We start from the raw sequence: 22,075 nt of genomic DNA on the forward strand, positions 1-22,075 counted from the left end.
CCTTTTGATACTTCCACTCTGGGGATTAGATTTCAGCATGAACGTGCTGAATGATACAAATACTCAGGTCCTTAATTGCATATTGTAGCTTCAGTAGAAACATGCACTTGTTTTTAAAAGGATAGAGGTTTAAACCAGAAGCTCGGGGTTGGTTTACTTGTCCTGTAAAAAAGAATATATTGCAAATGATTTTAACTATATACCCAATTTAAGGCTGCCATATCTAAAACCAGAGGCCAGGCCTGATGACACACACCTTTAATCCCAGGACTCAGGAGGTAGAGGCAGAGGGATCTCTTGAGTTTGAGGCCAGCCTGGTCTACAGAGTGAGATGCAGGACAGCCAAGGGCTACACAGAGAAACCCTGTCTCAACACCCTCCCCCAAATAAAAAGTTACAGTTTTAATACATTTTAGGCCTCAGTTCAATATAATTGCTGTGGTTTTATTCCTACCTGAGTTGGTGACTGAGATGCTGTCATGAAAAACTAGGAAGGATGGCAAGGAAGAGCACATGGTCCAAGATCCAAATAAAACAAACTGCTGCAGGCAGACATGTTGATTGGACATGAAGGGGAGTGCAGGCCGGCTTTATTAGCCAGGATTCTCTCTGTGAAGAAACAAACTGGTGTGGGGGTGGGGGGAGACAGACAGACAGTCAGTCAATGAGTGAGTTCTAGTAGCTTGGCTTATAGGGTGTAGTCCAGTCAGTCAACCATTGGTCGGTCATCTCATACTAGGAGTCTGGGAATTGAGAAGCTGTTCAGTCCACAGGGCTGAATAAGATAGGTAGACTGCTGCCACACACAGTGGGTCTTCCTGTTCCAGAGGATCTGATAAAAGAATTCCTCAGATTCCCAGGACCTTCCTGCAGCTCACAGCTCTCCATAACTCCAGATTCACGAGATCTTACACCTTCTTCAGGCCTTCAGTAGGTACTGCTTGAGCATGTGGTACACAGAAAAGCGTGCAGCCAGAATGTCCATGTATAGGAAATAATTTTTTTTTTTGATTTTTCGAGACAGGGTTTCTCCGTAGCTTTTTGGTTCCTGTCCTGGAACTAGCTCTTGTAGACCAGGCTGGCCTCCAACTCACAGAGATCTGCCTGCCTCTGCCTCCCGAGTGCTGGGATTAAGGGCCACGTCTGTACTCTTGAGTCTTTCCCCAGAGCCTCTCTCTATAACACTTGCTTGGTTTGGAGTTTTTTGTTTTGGCTGATTTTTGAGACAGGGTTTCTCTGTATAGCTTTGGCTGACCTGGAACTTAGTATGTAGACCAGGCTGGCCTCTAACTCACAGAGCTCTGCCCGCGCCTTTGCCTCCTGAGTACTGGGATTAAAGGCATACACCACAACCACCACCACCACCTGGCCTATTTAAACAGTCTTAAGAAGCACCGATTCTGCTTCAAAAATAAATAAAAGACAGAAAGGGAGATTATGAAAACACTGACAATGGTTTATATATTTATATATATAATTCATATTTTTTATATTTTGAAACCATTTAAATTTTATTTCATAAATAGGAAATAATACAAATATTGTATACTGAGAATAATCAAATGAATATCTTTCCACTCACCTCTTAGTCTAAGAAGTAGAATGCTACTAAGTGTGCTGATGTCTCTGGGTACCTCTCTGTTTTCCCTCCTACAAGGAAGACTGGGTACTCAGGATTTTTGTTTGTAATCCCACAGTTTTAGCTCTGATATTTATTTAGTTTGATATGTCTTTGAGCTTTATGTAAATGGTGTCATTCATCTTCCCTATTCAGTTTTGCATATTTATAACATTTCATTTACTCTGAATATATTAACAGTTGGTTTGCCTAATATTTCTGTTTCTTTAATATGTGGATATTTGGCTGTTTATAGGTTGGAGATTGGGGTTTTGTTATTGTTTGTTTTATATCGTAGAAATGCTAGTATAAGAGTATTCTTGTCTGTTCTGATACTCGTGTTTAAAAGTGTCTCTAAGCTAGGCCTGATAACAAAGGCCTTTGATCCTAGCTGCTCAGGAGGCTGAGACAGAAGGGTGGGTTGAGGCCTGTACAACTTGGTGAGACCTGTCTCAAAATAAAAAGGGCAAGATGTAGGAAGATGATGTTCGCTGTAGAGCGCACTGGCATAACATGCATGACCTACTCGTCATCTCCAGTACTTCAAGAGCAGACACCAAGCCAGCCGTCTCTTAGAGGGAGCGTGCCTCGGAGCCATTGCTGGGTTTCAAGACAGATGTATTTTTCTGCTCTAATGGTTACACATAAGCATTCCCAAAGTGACTATAGCACTAAAGACTCTGATATGTCGTGTTTAACAACTGGTTTTTTTTTTTCATAATGTGTTGGTATTCAGTAATGTGTTTGCACATAGAAACCTGCCTTAGAACTGTCCTTTAGGAATACAAATCATGTGCGTTCCTATCCTTGCAGGTATGCCAACAGTAGCCTCATAAAGTACATGGAGAAACACAAGGTCAAGCCTGACAGCAAGGTGTTCCTCCTGGTAGGTGTTCCTCCTGGTAGGTGTTCCTCCTGGTAGGTGCTCCCCACTGGCAGCATGGTGTTCCTCCTGGTAGGTGCTCCTCACTGACAGCAGGGTGCTCCTCCTGGTAGATGCTCCCCACTGGCAGCGGGGTGTTCCTCCTGGTAGGTGCTCCCCACTGACAGTAGGGTGTTCCTCCTGTGTCAGCATCCAGCCCTGACATAAATTCTTTCTCAGACCAGAGGGGAAGCGTGGGAGTAATTGAGGCACAACTCACATGACTTTATCAAGAGGGAGTTTTTAGGGATCCCTCATGAAACCCTGAGTTCACACCCTGAAAATTCACCCGTGTTTATTCTCCAAACAGCTTTTATGCCAAAATGTACTCTGATGGTGAAATTCATTATCATTCTGTTTCCTAGGTAGCCAGGAGATTGACTGTGGTCATTTCCACACCTTTCTATGCCCATTTTGTCACGTCTTCCTATCAATGTCTGCTCTGTATGCCTGCTCTCTCACGTAGACTGAGTTAACACCTCTTTCCCAGGCAGCCTCCCAAATTTACAAAGAAGGAGCAGAGCGCCATTAGCAGATCCTGACCCTTTGTCTAGGATGGCATCAGTTTGTCTAAAAAGGCTAGGTGACCACCTCCTGTGTGGCAGGTGCAAACTGTGGCCTGAAATTCTGGCCACAGTAGAAATATGGCCAATGTAGAAATATGGGCCTGTGTAATATGCCCCTACAATCCACTCCCTCTTATTAATTTTAATAAAACCTGTGCTTCAGCACAGGACAGATTATCACATCTGCCTTAGGCAAAGACTTCTCCTTTTATCCAATTTACCCGTCTTTGGAAATGGGCATCTTAATTATGTGGGCTCCTGTCTTAGGCACCTGGGGAGGAAAAGATTCAAACCCATCTCTACTTTGTGAAGAAAAGAAATTAAGGGAGAGAAATACCTTTGGGTTCTGTGTCTTGGAGCCATACTGTTTTGTCAGGAGAAATCATAATGTTACATGAATAACCATGCTCCTAAAGACTGTAGTCTCTTATTTAAATGAGAGGAGGATTGCCTGAGTTAAAAATGTTTCTTCAGCTGGTTTAGAGCACCTCTAAAATTTTTTATATTGTATCAAAATCTAAAATTCTTAACATATGCATTAAACCTAAACATTTACAGGGTGAGTCAAACTTTTCTCAACATCTTAAAAGCAGTTACAAACATTATCAGATCAATATTATAATTAACAATAAATCCACAATTAAATCCAAACATTTATAGGGCCCGTCAAACTTTTTTCAACACCTTATAAGCCCTTACAAACATCATCAGGTGAATACCATAATTCTAGAGTGGAAATTAGCAATAAATCCACAATTTATCATATCACAATCTTCTTAAGTCCATATTAATCAAAAGACAAGAAAGGCTTTTTTGATGGGTAAGAGTACAATGACATTGCTGTTATCAAATTCCAGTTCCAGTCTCTTGAGCAGCAGTTAAACCCTTAGGCTGTCCCCTCTTAAGTGAAGAGGGGTTTCAGTCATTCCTTATTGAGTCTCTCTTTCCTGAGGGAAAGTTTAGTGCTTCTCTCCCCGCTGATACCTGGTCAGCTCCTTTGTCCTGTTTACTGCAGAATTGTCCCAGCTAGTCTTTTCCTTTGAAAAGGAAGGAGAAATGGAGGGGAGGGAGTATGAAAGGGGAGGGGTTGGAGAGAGAGAGAGAGAGAGAGAGAGAGAGAGAGAGATATTGATTGATTGCTGGATGCTTGAGAAATTAAATCTTATTCTATTGAGAATCGTCCTTGACTTCTAGTCTTAGTTTCTTAAATGGTTCATATCAGAAAAAAAGAATTTTAAGGGACCTTAATGGTAATTTCATAAATATGTATATAGTCTACTAATTATACAGTCAGCTGGGCAAGATGATATGAGGGCTAGCAAGATGACTCATAGGTAAGGGCACATGCTGCCAAGCTTTGACAACTTGGCTTTGTTCCACAATCCCTGGACCCTATGTGGAAGAATTTACTCTAAACACACACGTGTGTGTGCATCAGTGTGTAAAAGGTGTATTTGAAGTCCATTGTGTCAGACATTGATACAAAAGTCAGTCTTCTCATGGGCTGTCACATTTCTTATGTGTTGCTCTAGCTTCAGAAACTCCTTACCATGGATCCAACGAAGAGGATCACCTCAGAGCAGGCTCTGCAGGACCCTTACTTTCAGGAGGACCCCTTGCCCACATTAGAGTACGTACCCTTTCTTCTCCACGGTCTTTGCTCCAACTGGATGGTGCTGTATGCTGCTGAGTGCCAGGGGAACACTTCCCTGACTTGTTCTGCTATGTTGATGAAGACTGCACAGAGAACATCTCCTCGGGGAAAGGCCCACACCAGCTTCCTAGATGAAAGCCAGAACAGAACAGACCTGGCTCAGGCACAAGCCACGCCCACAACCATGGGTGCACAGACAGCCTGCAGGGTTGGAAAGAGCCCTTTCCAAGCTCGTGCTCTGGGCTTGTAGATATTAGAAAACTTTTTTTTTTCCTGGAAGGGAAATTTATTTTCATGTTTAAGCAAAACAAAGTTTAGTTTGGTGCTGACGGAGTGAGTAGTGCGGACGGAGCGCCGTGTCACACGTGAGCCTGCTAGCAGCAGCCCAACGGTCCCCCTCGGCAGTGAGAGTGGCAGTCTGCAGGACTGCTTCAGTTAAGTTGTTCGGAACGTGTCCTGCAAACACCAGTCATGGTAAAGTATAGGATGTAGGTTAAGAAAGAAAAAGTAAATTTTTAATTTTAAAGTAAGGTGATAAAGTCACACATTTTAGGTATCTCTTGTTTTGTTTTTCGAGGCAGGGTTTCTCTGTCGCTTTGGAGCCTGTTCTGGAACTCACTCGTAGACCAGGCTGGCCTTGAACTCACAGAGATCCACCTATCTCTGCCTGGCTAACATGTATTTCTTTTTAAATGGTTTAGTGTGTTTGCTGGTTGCCAGATTCCATACCCCAAAAGAGAATTCCTTAATGAAGATGAACCGGAAGAGAAGGGCGACAAGGTATAAGCTTCGTGCACCACTGACTTTCTGAGCGGGAGAGCTGCAAAAGGATAATTGAGGGGCATGATTTGATGATCTATGCCTTTGCCCGCCTTTCATCTAGCATGCTTATGTTGTGCTTTGTGGGAGTTTGGAGACTGGAGGTGTACTTTGAAGTTTAAATTGAACTTCTGTTTTGTCTTAGTAGTCCATTCTATTCCTAGTTCTTCCTTGTTTTGTTTGTCCAGTGTCATCTCCACCCTGCTCTGCTTCCATGGGCCTTACTCCATTCCTCTATGCTAACTGGAAGTATTAGCCACTCACACTGCTCTGGTGTCCAGAGTCCTGATGAAAGGGCTTTGAGTGTGATGGTATTTCCTGTGTGCCTTATGGTGCCCACCGAAATGTCTGTTTCATCTGGAGATGCTACACATTGCTATTCGGGGCTCACTATGTTAGTATTTGGGAATGATGTATTTTGGAGGTTACCCATCTCCATTCTTTCCAGTCATCCCTTGTGACCAGGTTATACCCCAGGTGTGTCACCAGTCACACGTGTATCAAGTAGTGAAGTCAAGTGACCAGGTTATACCCAGGTGTGTCACCAGTCACACGTGTATCAAGTAGGGAAGTGCATTTTCCATTTGTCTGGCTTAACAGTAAATCTCGAATCTTTCTCCCCCTCCTGACTCCACTAAAAGAATCAGGGACAGCAGCAGAATCCGCATCAGCAGCCCACGGCCCCCCCACCGCAGGCAACAGCCCCTCCCCAGGCTCCTCCCCCACAGCAGAGCAGTGCCCAGACCAATGGGACAGCAGGTGGAGCCGCGGCGGGCGGGGCTGGCGCTGGAGCAGGACTGCAGCACAGCCAGGACTCCGGCCTGACCCAGGTGCCTCCAAACAAGAAGCCCCGCATTGGGCCTTCGGGTGCAAGCTCGGGCGGGCCAGTTATGCCGGCAGATTATCAGGTACTCCATGACTGCTCCTTTTTGGTATGAAGATATTTTATGAAATGGGAAATTGACGTTTAACCAATTCTCTTAGAGCTATATAGTTCTTAGCTCCAGAACCTGACCTAGAAACTAGAAGGTTATGTTTCTGGCATTACATGAAAGGGAAGATTTTTAATCACGTTTCATGCAATTGTGAGATATTTTGTATTGTGACTTGTGTATCTTAACACCCCAAGGAGAGAAAGGAGGGAGGCGGGAGGCTCCTTAAGAAAATGTCAGAACTTTATCCGTATTGGCCACAGATTAGGTAAGTGTCTTATTGGACAAATTCAAGAACACTTAGAGTAGAGACAAATCTTGAGAACGAATGCTCTCACTGGAGGGAATAGTCAGTCGGTAACCTGTGGACTTGAGAAATGACCAAGGCTAAGCAACAGCTCTCAGAAGCAAATCGTACTGGAATTATGTTAACTCTAGATATGCTTCTTGTGTTCAGACAGAAAGGAAATTATAGCTGTACCACTAATTAAGCTAAAGGGAAAAGGCTTTTTTCACATCTGGTTCTAGGATTTATAGGGAGTGAAACCTCTAGGGTTGTTTGAGCACACTGTCTTAAAGCATATCATGTTCTGTTTTCTTGTATTCGATTCTGAGTTACTTTTACCTTGTGTTCAGATTGGACTATTCTGTGAGGAGACTCTGCCTTGTCAGTTTCCACGGGTGAGATTTTGGGTTGTTTCAATAAGCAGATGTGATTATTACTTCAGTAGGAAGAGCCTGGTATAGTGGCTCACCCCTGGGACCTCAGCTCTCGAGAGACTGAGGCAGATAGGTTGTGGAGAGTTCCAGGGCCAGCCTGGCCTCCATAGTGAGTTCTAGGACAGCCCTGCCTTAAACACACACACACGCGCACCCACACACACACGCACACACACGCGCACACACACACACACACACACACACGCGCGCGCGCGCGCACCCACACACACACGCACACACACACAAACACGGGGGGGGGGAGATGCACTTTTTTCCTATGGAAAAAGAAAATACTGTCTTTATAAAGTTCTATCAGCACAGTGCTCAGCCTAGGGAAAGCTGCCTGTCTACTGGTCTCTTGAGGCCAGCCGTGTAACAAATTGCTTTGTTTAATTTTTAGATGGGAAATAAGATTTATTGGTGAGAATGTTTGGTTTGGATGTTACCTGACATTTATAATACCTCCCTACTGCTAACCTGCCCTGTCAACCTTGCTTGTTTGCTCATTGGCAGGTTCTCTATGTCCCTAGTTTCTGCCTCCAAAAACTCTGCCTTAGAGTGATTTCCCAGTCCCCACTAATTATGAAAGTGGGAATGAACAGTGTGCAGTTACATCTTATGGATGCCATTTTTCCATTTACTAAATTAATTGTTTCATTGTCAAATGTTAATCCTGTAAAAGGTTAAGTTTGTCTGCCTTTCTTTACCAGTGTCGCTCACCCTCCCCACTGCACAGTCAGATTCAACACCAACCAGGGTAGCTGCAGTCTAAGCAGGCTGCTGTTTCAGATAAGCAGAACATATCAGCTGCTGTGGATCGGAGCCAGGGACCTCATCTCTGTCCTGCTGTGGTTGGCATCTTGAGCCCCTCTCTGCAGTCAGTAACCCCCACTTTCCTGGTTTTTTCTAGCACTCCAGTTCTCGCCTGAATTACCAAAGCAGCGTTCAGGGGTCTTCCCAGTCCCAGAGCACACTAGGCTACGCCTCATCTCAACAGAGCACACAGTACCACCCGTCTCACCAGGCCCACCGGTACTGACCACTGCCTCTGCTTGCCCAGGACAGCGTAGCACAGCCTCCAGCAGGGCAGGATCTGCATCGCAAAGAGCCCCAGAGTGAAGACTGTGATGCCGCCGTGCAGAGCTCACTAGAGAGGAAACCTTTGCCTACTGAGTGTTCTGAAGGACGACTATCTCTTCTTGGTTGACTTAGGAAGAAGATCTTGTGAAGTGTCCCCAGCCCTCTTCCCGCATGAATTTCTCTGGGACTTCCCTGGTGAAGCCTCTGATCTGCCCCAGCACTTCTGCATCCTTCAGCACTTTCTGAAGGAGTTCCTGGTGCACCTTTCTCACGCTGTAGCAATCATTATAATTTATCTTTTCTTAGGACTTCAATGTTTTAGGAACAGGGTTCCGCGGTGTATAGTTTTATACTTCATGAACTGATTGAACAACACAAGTCACGCACCTTTTAAAGCACTACACAGTCTTCACAGACTAACTGCTTTGCTCTTGGAAGTCTTAAAAAGAAACTGTTGCTGTCCCAAAGTACTTTACTATGAGGTTTTTATTTATCTCTTTCAGGGAAGGTCTAGTAAAGGCAAGCGTGGGACAGAGGGTCCCCACAGCCAAACCAGTGTTGATCTTTGCAGCTGCCGTGCTCATGCTGTGAAAAGCTGAAGTAGTTGGTGGTTTTTATAATCATTCATGAGGAACTTAGTTCCCAGAAGCAGCATATTCTGAATAATATTCAGTAATTAAAAATTATAATTTTAACCTTCATGTAGCTAAGTCTACTCTAAGGGGGGTTCAAGAGCTTTGATGGAACATGGTCCTTTGGGACCCACCTGGGAAATCTGAAAAGACTGTAAACTGCACAGGGCTTCACAGAGGAGTCGTGCTGATCAAGGGACCTTTCTTCCCCTCCAAGGAGGCATCGGCCTCTCCAGAGGAGCCTTGGTCCCTCCAGTCTCTCCACGTCTGGGTCAGCATGAGTGACTTTCTTACATAATCAAGGATACTCAGCTCAAAGCCCGTTCACTCATCTGCAGTGTTTTCCTTTTGTATTTACATTAGGCATAGAGTGACTATTTTTAAAGCATGTTAAAATTTTAGGTTTTATCCATGTTCAAAGTATGTATTATGTATGCATAATTTTGCTGTTGTTACTGAGACTTAACGCTGTCAAGAATCTTTTTATTGCACTGAATGCTTTCTTTTGCCCCTAGGAGAAAATTTAATAATTGTGCCTAAAAACTATGGGCAGATAGTGTAAAGTAGATGAGGTGAATATTTGCATTTCCATGATCTACGAATTAGAGGGGAGTTCTTTTTTAGCTACTTCTAAAGAACCCCTCGCCCTCCAGAGTCAAGAGGAAATGTAAAGGCTTAGAGCCCCCCTTGTAGTGCCGGGGGCAAGAACATCTCTGTTCTGATGCTACTAGCAGCACCAGCCTTGTTTTCAATGTTTCTTGAGCTAGAAAAATAGCCAGTTGTTGTATATGCAAACTATATGCATTTTTAAAAACTATTCTTGTGAACTTATCTACCTGGTTATGATACTCTGGGGTCCATATTCAAGTAAAATAAGATTTTAGAAGCCAGTATACATTTTGCACTATTGATGTGATACTGTAGCCAGCCAGGACCATACTGATTTCAGCATAATAATGCTTCTGAATAGTAATAAAGGTTGAATAGTGACCTGCGTACCAAGACTGACGAGGTCATGGGCGTGCTTCACGGGGAGGAATTTCTGACTGGCTCCATGATTCTTATCCCTTGCATTTTAGAAAGAAAGACTCAGCCTCCTGCATAATGTAGCTACCTATATAAAGTTCTGTGTGGTGCCCTAGAGCCTGTGTCCAGGGCCACCGCTCCCTCACAGGCTCAGTGCTCTGCCGGGCAGAAAAGCAGAGAGCAAGACACATTCCTTGTTACAGCCAATCCAGTGACACGTGGTTGACTTAGAAATGTCTGTGAGATGAAGGCCCTTTTGTTTACTCTGAACCCAATCGGATCCCTAAGCCTCTGCATTTTATAGTAAACAGTGTTATCGAGAAGCAGGTATGTGACTGACCTCTCGAGGAGAAAGCCGGTGATTAACTGCCACAAAAGGCATCTATGCATCTCTGAAATGTTCACAGCAGCCTTCAGCAGCAACTGGGGACACGTATGGACAGAGTCCATTCTACCAAGTGGTTGTAGGGAATCACAATAAACAGAAGTTCTTGCCCTCAAGTGAGCTCACGTTTAATAAAAGACATTAGTCCCGGTCTGTGTATAGAACAAAATACTAAGAGTTCTTTGTATGCAAGCTGAATACACAATTCTGGCAATACGCACTTACACATTTATAGGACAGCCCTAGTAAAAGTGACACACACGCCGGGGACCATCCAGAAAACTCCATTATATACACAGCGGGGTTCCACATCACCCACTGCTTCCGGCCCTTTGCTTTTCTCTTCTTGCCTCAGGGGTAGACGCATACCTGTGCCCAGTACTCTTAGAAGTAGTTTTTGTTCGTGTTTCCTTTCTCTGTAAAGGAAGCAAAGCCTTTCATATACATTAAGGCCATAGCCCACGGGGTGGGACCTCCTGTGGGGCTTGTGAATCTTCTTAAGGGTAGAATTGACCTTGGTGAGCCTCAAGTGAGTGCATTCCTCTTTGAACAGGTATTGCATACTATTTTGTCCCCTAGGGACCCAGAGGCATCCTCCACCTTACGGGAACCTCTAAGTCTAGGGAGACGTTGAAGGATTGAGTTGAAAGGTTTCTGTTTTTTTATATTAAAAGTCACTTTTAGAGGTAGCTTTTGGAGGGGTGTTTGGAGGAAAGGATTCAGGAGTTTGGGACAGGCTAGCTTAAATAAAGTAAGGTAGCTTGGGGCAGGGCTGGTATTACGAGGTTGAGGCAATCCTTTTGATGAAGTAACCATGCAGTGAGATGCAGAAATGGAGGACATGTCTATTTTTATACCTGTGCTTTTGAGACTTTAGGACTTAGAATTCTGATGCCCTGCACTACCTCCCTCTAGCAAAACTAAGACCTTTAAGACGGGAACGGATGGCACCAGCATGCATTCAAGTCCACTGCCTCGTGCCTGATGCAGCAACTTGGCCAGTTCTCTGTGCCTCTGAAATGATGCTCTTTTCATCGCTAGAGGGAAAAGGAATTGGAGAGTAAAGTTTGCAGCCTGCTTTGCTTTTGTTAATGGGTAGCCACAGCTACACGCTGAGGAAAACTAGCAGGGAAGCTGCGACTTCAGCTCGGTGCTGCTCCCCAGGAGATGGAGAAAGGCGGTGGATAGCCATTGGGTTTAACGGAGGCTTAAGGAGTCAAGTACAAGTAATAATATTCTACAAAATGTAGCAGTTTAGGTCCCCATAATCATCGAGAATAGTCATGAATATCATAACCTCAAAGGTCAATGTTTGAGGACTTCAAAAAGTGCGTTGTAGCCGAGGAGGTGCTTGTTCCTCTAAGCTGTTGCCAGTAGGGAGTGATGTGGATGTGTTATACGGGAAATACCTAATGCACTGTTATCACCTATAGTGAGTAAATTAAGACTATTTAATTTTTTTAAAGCTTTGTCTGGGTAGACACTAAAAGCATTATACAAAGCCAGGACTAAGGTGTCCTTTTTAATAACAGCTGAAAGTACTTTTTATATATGTTATACAGTATGTCCTTTCTAAACTAGTTTGTATTTCTGATAATTCCTATTTGTGAAATGTACCTGTCTATCTTCTTTGGTCATTTTCTGCACGCACCCCCTCTGTATGATCGTAGGTATTGCCATGGCTCTCCTTGCTCTGCTGTGATGTGTATACTCCAGGCCGGCTGCCCTCTAGCCCATTCTGGGGATGCAGGGTGTGCTGCCTCTTCAGAACTGAGGGCTTCTGCTCTGGAGTTATCCAGCCATTCTTCTCAAAGTGACAGTTTCAGCTACGATAAGTTACATGTATTTTATATTCTTGGTTGAAATAAAATTTAATTGACTTCGTTCCTGTGTGGATTTTTTTAGGGGTAGAAAAAAAAGTTTTTTAATTGAAAAGTATTTATTACACACATACATATGTACTCATGCAGGTGTGTAGGCAGAATAGTGCACTTATGGAGGTCTGTCCTATGGTTCCTATTTCTGTGATGAAATAAATCCCAAAAGCAGCTCAGGGAGGAAGATAATGATTTCATCATACAGGTTGTAGCTTGTAGTCGAGGCAGGAGCTGATGCAGAGGCCATGGAGGAGTGCTGCTTACGGACTAGCTTCTCCTGGCTTGCTCAGCCTGCTTTCTTTTAGAACCCAGGTGTAGTGAGAAGGCGAGCAGGCCTGCTTTTTGTCCCGCCCAGCTCCCGCATGGTTAGCTTTACACCTGAAATAACAACACACAAAGTATATTCATTTAAACACTGCCTGGCCCATTAGCTCTAGCCTCTTACTGGCTAACTCTCACATCTTGGTTAACCCATTTCTCTTAATGTGTGTAGCACCACGAGGTGGTGGCTTACCAGGAAAGATCCTAACCTACATCCGTCTCAGGTCGGAGAATCATGGCATCTGCCTGACTCTGCTTTCTTCCTCCCAGAATTCTGTTCTGTCTACTCTGCCTGTCTAAGCTGCTGTCCTATCAAAGGCCAAGGCAGTCTCTTTATTTGACCAATGAAAGTAACACATAGACAGAAGGCCCACCTACATCACCCAGGACCACCAGCCCAGGGGTGGCACTGCCCACAGTGGGTGGGTCCTCCCATATCAATCATCAGTCACAGAAAGTGCACTACAAGCTTGCCCACAGGCCAATCTGGTGGAAGCACTTCCTCAACTGGAGGTTCCCTCTACCCAAGTGACTGACTTGTGTCAAGTCAACATAAAACCAGCCCTGACTGTCCTGGACCTTGTAGACCAGGCTGGCCTCGAACTCACAGATTGTGGTATTAAAGATGTGCATCTCCTCCGCCCAGCTGCAATGTACTCTTGTTCAGGGAAGTTATGTCACAGAACCACAGGAACAAATGGGACTTGCATATAGAAGAGAAGTTAAAGTTTTCTAAACACTACTCAAGAAAAGTATCTAGATATTTTATAAACAGCATTTTTGTGAGTGGAGTTGGGCAGCAAGATTCTCCTTTTGAAAGGCTGTGCTGTTGGACTTGCCTGCCCATCTAGTCTGCCTTCTGAGGTCACTGCGGCAGTCAGAGGTGTGATGTGGAGTGAGGAATGTTTTAAGTGACTTAAATACAAAGCTGCTTGTTGTAAAATCGACACTATACATCCAACTTGGCTCTTTCCCTATAGGCTTCGATTGTACATTGTGATAAAACACTTAACCTAAAGCATTTTGGGGAGGAAAGAGATCGTTTGGCTTACATATTCTGGGTCACTCAGCAAGGCAGGAGCTGATGTAGCTGGGCCTTCCCACATAAATCATCAATTAAGAAAATGCCTGTCTTAGGTTTTTGTTGCTATAAAGAGGCACCATGACCATGGCGAGTCTTAGATGGAAAACATTTAATCAGAGGTTCAGCCCTTTAGCATGGTGGCGTGCAGGCACACGTGGTGAAAGCTACAGCTTGGTCAGAAAGCAACAGGAAGTCAACTGACACACTGGGTAGTGTCTTGAGCATAGAAGATCTCAAAGCTGCCCCCACAGTAACACACTTCCTTCATCAAGGCCACACCCACTCCAACAAAGCCATACCTAATAGTGCCACTCCCTGTGAGCTTATGGGGACCAATTACATTCTACCACAGTGCCCCATGAGCCCATCTGGTGAGGGCATTTTCTCAACAACCACCAGCACAGGTCCTGTGCTCCTTGTAGGATAGACCTTTCCTTGGAAAACTTCTCTGCTCACCTTCCGTTCTCAAAGCCATCTGGGTAAGAGAACATGGACTGGATGGACCCTTAACACTCTTAGGTAGCAACTGGAACGTACTATCCCTAGCAGATTGAGTTACTGGGTCAATGCTCCCAGGTTTCAGGCACTTTCAGGCCCTTACAACTGATACAGTACATACCCAACACAAAGCAGTTATCGAATGTGACCAGTCAGAAGCATTGTTTGTCTACTTGTATTGAAATCCTGGGCCGAATACTATGCCAAGTTTGTGTATGGACAAAATACATAGTTTTGATGAGTGGAAGCATTTTAAAGTTTGCCGGTTGTGGGGTACACACTGTTGTGACCTCCACAGTCACTCTGTTTCCTCTTTGCTCTATGAAGACCAATTAGCTCATTCTGCCCAGGGTGGCCATGCCTTCCCACGAAGGCTGGGGCTTTTGTAGCAAAAGAGGATGGATATTGGAATGAAAGCAACGCTTTTGTCCTTGGCAAGGTTATTGATTTAAGCACGGACGTGTAGCATACCAACCAGTATAACCCGAGAAAAAGTCTCCTGGGGTGGGGCTTAGTGTCTAGAAGGATTTGCTTTCAGTTTAGGATTAACGTTCCCTTTCTACCTCTAGACATTTTTGAGTGAGAAGCCGTGATAGCCATATGGGAGCCAAGAAGAGAGCCAGTCTCGTAGGACAAGCCGTAAGAACCAGAGAGAGCAATGGCAAGAGCTGCCCTGACTCTGGACTTCTTTTCTGAAATATTGTAATTTCTACTCAGACTCCAATTTTATTTGTGCTTTCTGGAATCAGTCAAACTCTCTAGCTCCGAGGGGTTCATCTTACTTGCGGTGTCGTGTCTGGGAAGTTTGTTGTCTGCAAGCCTTAGAAGATTACAGTGAGTGAATGTCTCTTCTCATGCCCCAAGCTCTGAGGCCTCTATATTTAAATGAGTGGCTCTAATATTAGCATTTTTAGTGTCCCTAAATTAGCAACATCGATTCCTTAGCAGCAGTGACAGGCTCTGGTGATAAACTGTGCTCGGTGCTCTAACAATAAAATCCCTCCTTGCCTCAGGCCACGCCCAACAGCCCCGGGCCTCTGTGTTTTCTGTGCAGGTATCAGTGTCAGGCTGGGGCCCTCTAGGCGTTCAGTAAGCTTGCAGCAGTCCCCTCCCCCTCTGCAAGGCACTAGAAGAGGGTCTCACCCTCTGCCTTTCAAGTCCTGGGCTCGCTCTGAAAGTACGATGAAAACCTTTCCATGCAACTTTCCTCAATTATTTGGCCTCCACAAAAGAGCATCTTTTTTGATGGTTTGTGATAGATGTCTGGTTTGACGCACATGGTTTAGCATGTAGTTGTATGTGTCCTGTGATGCACATGGTTTCGCATGTAGTTGTATATATGTCCTATGTAGTAACGTGTGTCCTGTGTAGTTGTATATGTGTCCTGTGTAGTTGTATATGTGTCCTGTGTAGTAATGTATGTCCTGTGTAGTTGTATATGTGTCCTGTGTACTATGCATGTCTTGTGTTTTCCTTGTACTAGTTAACGCTTTATCTGCCTCCATTCACTCCCCCTGCTAGGTGAATAAAAGTAGTAAAGCGAAGGTAGATGGGTAGGCTCGGGTCAGTGGCTGAGAGTGCTTGTTTTACAAACATGAAGATCTGAGTTCAGATCCCAAGCTCCCATGTAAAAAGTCAGGCATGTCTACCTAAGCCTGGAACCCCCAGCATTGGGGGACAGAGGTACTGCCTGACCAAAACAGAGCTTCGGGTTCAGAGAAAGACAGTGTCTCAGGCAATAGGGAGAGAGCAATTGAGGGAGTAGCCTACGTTCTTGGACCTCTGCACACTCCTGTGCACGCAGAGTACATAACACTGTTACAGAGTACCTGAAAAGAAAACTCCCAGCCGGGCGGTGGTGGCGCACACCTTTAATCCCAGCACTCAGGAGGCAGAGGCAGGCGGATCTCTGAGTGCGAGGCCAGCCTGGTCTACAAGAGCTAGTTCCAGGACAGGCTCCAAACACTACAGAGAAACCCTGTCTCGAAAAACTGAAAAAAAAAAAAACAAAAAAAAAAAAACACCTCCTGAGAGGCCCGAATAAGTTGAATGTAGTCTTTATTAATGGAGTCTTTCTCAGCCACTGGAGAGACTGCCCCGAGCAGATTAGCAGGAAGCAGCCTCAACCTCCAGTTGGTTTGAGGTTTTGAGGGCAAACAAGGCAATTGTGACATGTGCCGAAAGGGGCTCCAGAGACATGAGAGTCAAGTGGTCAGGCACCTAGCCTGTAGCTCAGGGACACAATTGCATAGGAATTTAGGGCTGGTCCAGAGACCGGTTTTACCCAAGATAGTTTTAGCACTTAGAGTATTCTTAGGAATACCAATATGTTCATGAGCTAGCATAACTGTACTTCACTAATCCACTACAAAACCACATATACCGCACGCACAGAGGGAGGACTTGTTAAGAGTATTGTCCAGGCCAACAGCCTGTAATCATGTCCTAGACTCACATCCCTTTTAATAAGAAATGTGTAACATAGCTAAGCAGTGGTGGCGCACACCTTTAATCCGAGCACTTGAGAGGGAGGGGCAGGCAGATCTCTGTGAGTTCTAGACCAGCTTGGTCTACAAAGTGAGTTCCAGGACAGCCAAGACTGTTACACAAAGAAATCTTGTGTCAAAAAAATCAAAAATAAACAAACAAACAAATAAATAAATTTGTAACAGGCACACCTTTGTTCAAAATCATGGCGTCTTTAGTCTCCAGGACAACTGGAAGCAGGGCGAAGCGTAGAATGGTGGCCTTCTTTTAAGTGCGTCTACTTCTTCTACTTCGCTTTGCACAGACGCCTGCTTGATAATCCCACTGGGCGTGTCTGTCCACCTGTATTTCATACTCCTGGAGGTCATAGCTATAGGGCTAAGTCACTGCCTTTTAACTGTCCCCTTGAGTCCTGATTCCAGTAACAAGAGGACAAAGCACCCTCTTCATCCCCAACCCCCTCATCCTGAGCTGATAAATACACTGTTTATGATGGTGTGGCTATCATCTGGGGCAGATTATTATAGGAACCAGACTGGCCTCTTGGGAAACAGCCCAAGGCAGTAATTTATGGAACTGTCTTGCAGTGTAGAAAGAAAAACAGTCATGAGTCATTTAGGAAAACTTTTCCATATAGGGCCCAGTCTGTACATGTTAGCATGCCCAGAAAAACTGACCCCTGCCCAGAAAAACTGACATTCCCCCCAATCTAGGCTAGCCATATACCAAAACCATTAGTATGCCCTTAAATCCCACAGACTTCTAGAAGGCCCTTAGAGACCTTTACTAGGCATTAGATACCATTTTCCTGGAAATCTGTGGCTCCTCATAGACCTGGAATGAACTAAACAGTGTGAAGTCCAGCATCTGCACCTTAATGTTGTGTCTGTCCCCTTTATTTTGGGTCAGTCACCAGCTTAACTCTTTACATACTCATTAATCACACATGAGGTATGTCCAAAACAAGTTGCTGCTTAACCTACTTCATCCTGCTTTCAGGCCGAAGACCCAAAGAACAGCCTTTCTGCTGTCTGCTTTTGTGATCTCTCACCCCAGAATCCCAAGGACACATGAAGGTCTTCGCTCTGTGTTCTGACCCTGCAGTCCCGTTGGAGTCTGGGGACAGCAGAGCCTCTCCCAGATAGATGGCCCTATATTAACATCATCCCCCAGCAAAAGCAGTCCTCTCCAGGAACTGATTGTCCCCCAAGAGTAAGGACCTGAGGCCATCTTAGAGACCCAGAACTAAGCTGGTGGGCAGTCAGTTTGTGTACCTCTTTCCCTTCTGATGGCTAAAGAAACTCTATTTTTTCAGGGTGTGGGCAGCGCACACCTTTGATCCCAGCACTCAGAAGGCAGAGGCAGGTGGATCTCTGTGAGTTCGAGGCCAGCCTGGTCTACAGAGTGAGTTCTAGGACATTCAAGGCTACATGAGGAAATCCTGTGTCGAAAAACCAGAAGAGAAAGGAGGGAGGGAGGGAGGAAGGGAGGGAGGGAGGGAGGGAGGGAGGAAAGGAAGAAAGGAAGAAAGGAAGGAAGGAAGGAAGAAAGAAAGAAAGAAGGGAAAGAAAGAAAAGAAAGAAAGAAAGAAAGAAAGAAAGAAAGAAAGAAAGAAAAAGAAAGAAAGAAAGCTCCATTTTATGCCATGCATCTATCTTGGTACCCACCAGCCATTTGTCTGACTCCAGGCCCCGAACCCCCACCAGAAATGTACAGCCATGACTATCTGCTTCTTATGCTCTGACTAACTGCTTTTTGGCTTCTGTTAACTTGCTTACACAGGTTCCCAACAGTTGTTTTGAGTTGCCTTACTTAACCTTTTAACTTGGCAGACCCGCGCAGTTCTTGCTTGCAAGGATACTGAAGGTCTTCACGCGGTTTGCCTCTTAAAACTCGCTTCCCCCACACTCCTCCTTCAGGACCCGCCTGAGGTCGGGCTCTAGGGCTGTCAGCCCGCCAGCAGCTAATCAATAAATCTTTAATTATGGTTGGATTGAGTCTACCGTCTTTTCCCCAGGGGTCACACATTCCCTAACACCCTCTGGCCTGATTCATCTTCTAAACCTAAAGTTCATGTCGTGACTGTGTCCTAAGGATGGACTTGAGTTTCTTTACCCGTTTCTATTCCCACTGTGTCCATATATTTTTATATTTCCTCTCTCTCTGCCTTTCACCGTTATCTGTCTCTTCCACTAGCCTGTTGGTCTCCTTGGACCTGGACTTGAAAACTTGGATGGTTGTCCTAGAGTGATCCACTGGTCAACCGAGACCTGCCGGAGACAAGATTATTTGTTTACTCCTGGACAACTCAGAACTTGACCTTCAACACAGCAGGCTCTGAAATGAATGCCAGAATGCGTGTTTATGGGTTCACTGCCCTCAGGTCTCAAGGGCGTGCTCTGGACTAGTGGAATGGAGCAGGCGAACCCTGGGGGAGAGCCCTTTGGTGGGGGTAGTTCTCTGTTGCTGTTGGTCACGTGTTTACCTCCTGAAGCTAGAGAGGAATGTCCTATCTGGTTCTTCTTGTTAGTTTCTGATTTTTATTGAGAATCCTTATATTTGGAGTCACTGTCATTATGGCTTTCTTTAATTGTGGAAGCTTATGATAACAGTGGCTGGGAAGTCTTTGATAAATCCAGTTTCTGGGTCTCTGCAGAGCTAATGGGCATATGTCTCATAGCTGTGAAAATTAAAACAAAAATCACAATGAAAACAGTTTCAGAGGCTGCAAGTGTGGCTAAATGGCCGAGCACTTGCCCAGCATGCACGAGGCCCTGGGTTCAATCCCATCACCAGGAAACAGCTACCCTGGAGTGTGGAGTTTGGTCATTTCCATCCTCAGCCTCTTGAGAAGCACTAGGGAGATACCCAGTGCCCAGAGGGGTGAGAAGCCATTCAATCAGGCTTTATTAATATTTTTATTCATGTTTCTATTTCCCCTTTGATTTTTTTTGTATTTTCTTAAACACACATTGTGGCATGTGGAGGGGGAGTAGGTGCACACACGCACCTGCAGGTGAGGGTCAGAGAACAGCTTTGGGTACCATCCTGAGAACGATGCTCACCACCTTAGTGACAGGGCTTCTTTTTGGCCGGGAGCTTACCGATTAAGATAGGCTAGCTAGCCAACGAGCCCCAGAGATCCTCCTGTTTCTGTCTTCTCCAAACTGGAATTACAAGAACTGGCCATCACACCTAACATTTCTGAATGAGCCTTGGAGGAGGGGAGGTATCAAGGGGGCGGGGGCCAGCTGAGCCATCTCCCCAGCCCCCTTTCCGTTTATATTATTTTTTTGTTAATGCAAAGAAACAGGCTTTGTTGTGATGCTTTCACTCATACGATGCTCTGTTCTCGCTCACTTAGCACTGCTCTCATCTTCCTCTTTTGTTTCTGTGATGTGTATATTCCACTGCCCTGTCTTCTCCTCTTCCCTTTGGACCATTTCTTCCTTTCTCATAAACTTCTTTCTATTTTTATGGCCCCTGTCTACACACACGCGTGCACACACACACACACACACACACACATGCGCGCGCACACACACACACACACATGCGCACACACACACACATACACACGCGCACACACATACGCGCGTGCGCACGCACACACACACATGCGCACACACACGCACACACATACACACACGCATACACGCGTGCGCACACACACATATGCTTGCACACGAGCACGCACACACACACCTAAATCTCCATTCTGTATATAAAAGAGAGCATGCATATTTGTCTTTCTGAATTTGGCTTATTTCACTTAACAACTATCTCCAGTTCCATCGATTTTATTGTGAAGGTCATCATTTCCTTTTTTTTTTTTATTATGGCTGAATAAGATTCCATTGTTCATATACACTACACTTTATTTATCCATTCCTCTGTTGAGGGACATCGAAGCTGCTTACATGTCTTGGCTGGTATGCACAGTGTAGCAGTAAGCATGGATGTGCAAGTATTTCTGTAGTGTGGTGACCTAGAATCGTTAGGGTTCATCCCCAGGAGTGGTATAGCTGGACCTCTGGGTAGTTCTATTGGTTTAATTTCCATATTCTCTGACATGTGCAGAGCAGCGTACAAGTCACCCCCTTTCCCCAAATCCACACAGGCGTTTGTTGATGGTAGCCACTCTGCCTGGGATGGGATGGAATCTCGAAACACTTTTAATTTGGATGTGCGTAATAGCCGAACATGATGAATACCTTTTAAAATATGTATTGACCATTTGTATTTCTTTGAGAATTGTTTATTCAATCAATTGGCTCACGTATCGATTGGATGGTTCAACTTTCCAATATTTAGCTCTTGGAGTTCTTTATAGATGCTAATGGTGATACCATCAGATGCATGGTTGGCAGGATTTTCTCCGATTCTGCTGGCGTCTCTTCACTGTGTTGATGGTTTTCTTTATAAGTATCACCTTCAAAGTAGCAGGATACAAAAACAATATACAAAATTTGATGCTTTTCTAGATATTGATAATGAATTTATAAAGAACTAAATCAGGGGGAAATTATTTCAATAAAATAATAAAATACTTGAGAATAAGCCTAACGAAGGAGATGAAAGACCTCTACAATAAAAGGTCTAAAAGGCTGAAGAAGGAAATTGAACAAGAGACGAGGAGATGGAGGCACATCCCATGCTCACAGTACTGTGAAAACCACCACACTGCTGGAAGCCACCCGCTGATTCAATACAATTCCCACCAAAATCCCAATGGAATTCTTCATAGAGCTAAAAAACTAAAATTAATATACAAAAGCATGAAAGACCTCAACTAGCCAAAGCAATCCCAAGCAGAAGGAATAATACTGGAGCTAGCATGATGCCTGATCTTCAACTATACTACAGAACTGAGGAAACAAACAGCATGGGACTGTCAATCAATACAGACACGCCCACAAAGAGAACCGAGGGGCCTGAAACACACACACAGAGCTGCAGCTACTTCAGCAAAGGTGTCAGAACATTCTCTGGGAAAGCCCCTTCCTCAAACCGGACATCCACGTGCGGAAGAATGCAGCTAGATCCCCATCTCTCACCCTCCACAAAAATCTGTTCAAAATGGAGCAAAGACCTCCATGAGCTCTTGTACTGTCAGAAGCAGATGTAGGCAAAATGTTTCAAATACACGCACGGGCAAAGGCTTCCTGGAAAGAACAACAGAGTGCTGGAAAAAATCCCAAGAACTGACTAACAGGAGTACAGGACAGGCTTCTGCACAGGCCAGGAAAACATCAGCAGACTGAAGAAAGCCTGTGGGGTAGGAGAAAACGCTTATCTCCATTTGGTACCCAGCTCTTGTCCTTCCCATTGTGTCTACTCCACTTTTTCTGCCTTCCTCCGGACACTAACTGGGAGTGAGCTGAACCCATGTCTCCTGAATTTCCAATTCCCAAGACCACAGAAAACTCCTTCGGCCAAAATCCCCCAAATTTT

General features: G+C 44.8%; 1 protein-coding gene across 3 annotated transcripts in view; it reads left to right on the forward strand.

Annotated features, from left to right (window-relative positions):
* Positions 1–12,238, forward strand: part of Cdk19 (cyclin dependent kinase 19) — a 143,314-nt gene extending 131,076 nt beyond the window's left edge. For all 3 annotated transcript variants that reach the window (XM_041653528.1, XM_041653529.1, XM_041653530.1), the window contains 5 exons: positions 2,432–2,504; positions 4,639–4,736; positions 5,462–5,540; positions 6,221–6,487; positions 8,142–12,238. In XM_041653528.1, the coding sequence (XP_041509462.1) occupies positions 2,432–2,504; positions 4,639–4,736; positions 5,462–5,540; positions 6,221–6,487; positions 8,142–8,270 (646 nt within the window). In that variant the 3' untranslated portion in view covers positions 8,271–12,238. The remainder of the gene's footprint in view (positions 1–2,431; positions 2,505–4,638; positions 4,737–5,461; positions 5,541–6,220; positions 6,488–8,141) is intronic.
* Positions 12,239–22,075: the final 9,837 nt, after the last annotated feature.

Source organism: Microtus oregoni, unplaced genomic scaffold (assembly GCF_018167655.1).
Source record: "Microtus oregoni isolate MIOR12 unplaced genomic scaffold, Mior012 000006F_ref0000085, whole genome shotgun sequence".
Lineage (NCBI taxonomy): Eukaryota > Metazoa > Chordata > Mammalia > Rodentia > Cricetidae > Microtus > Microtus oregoni.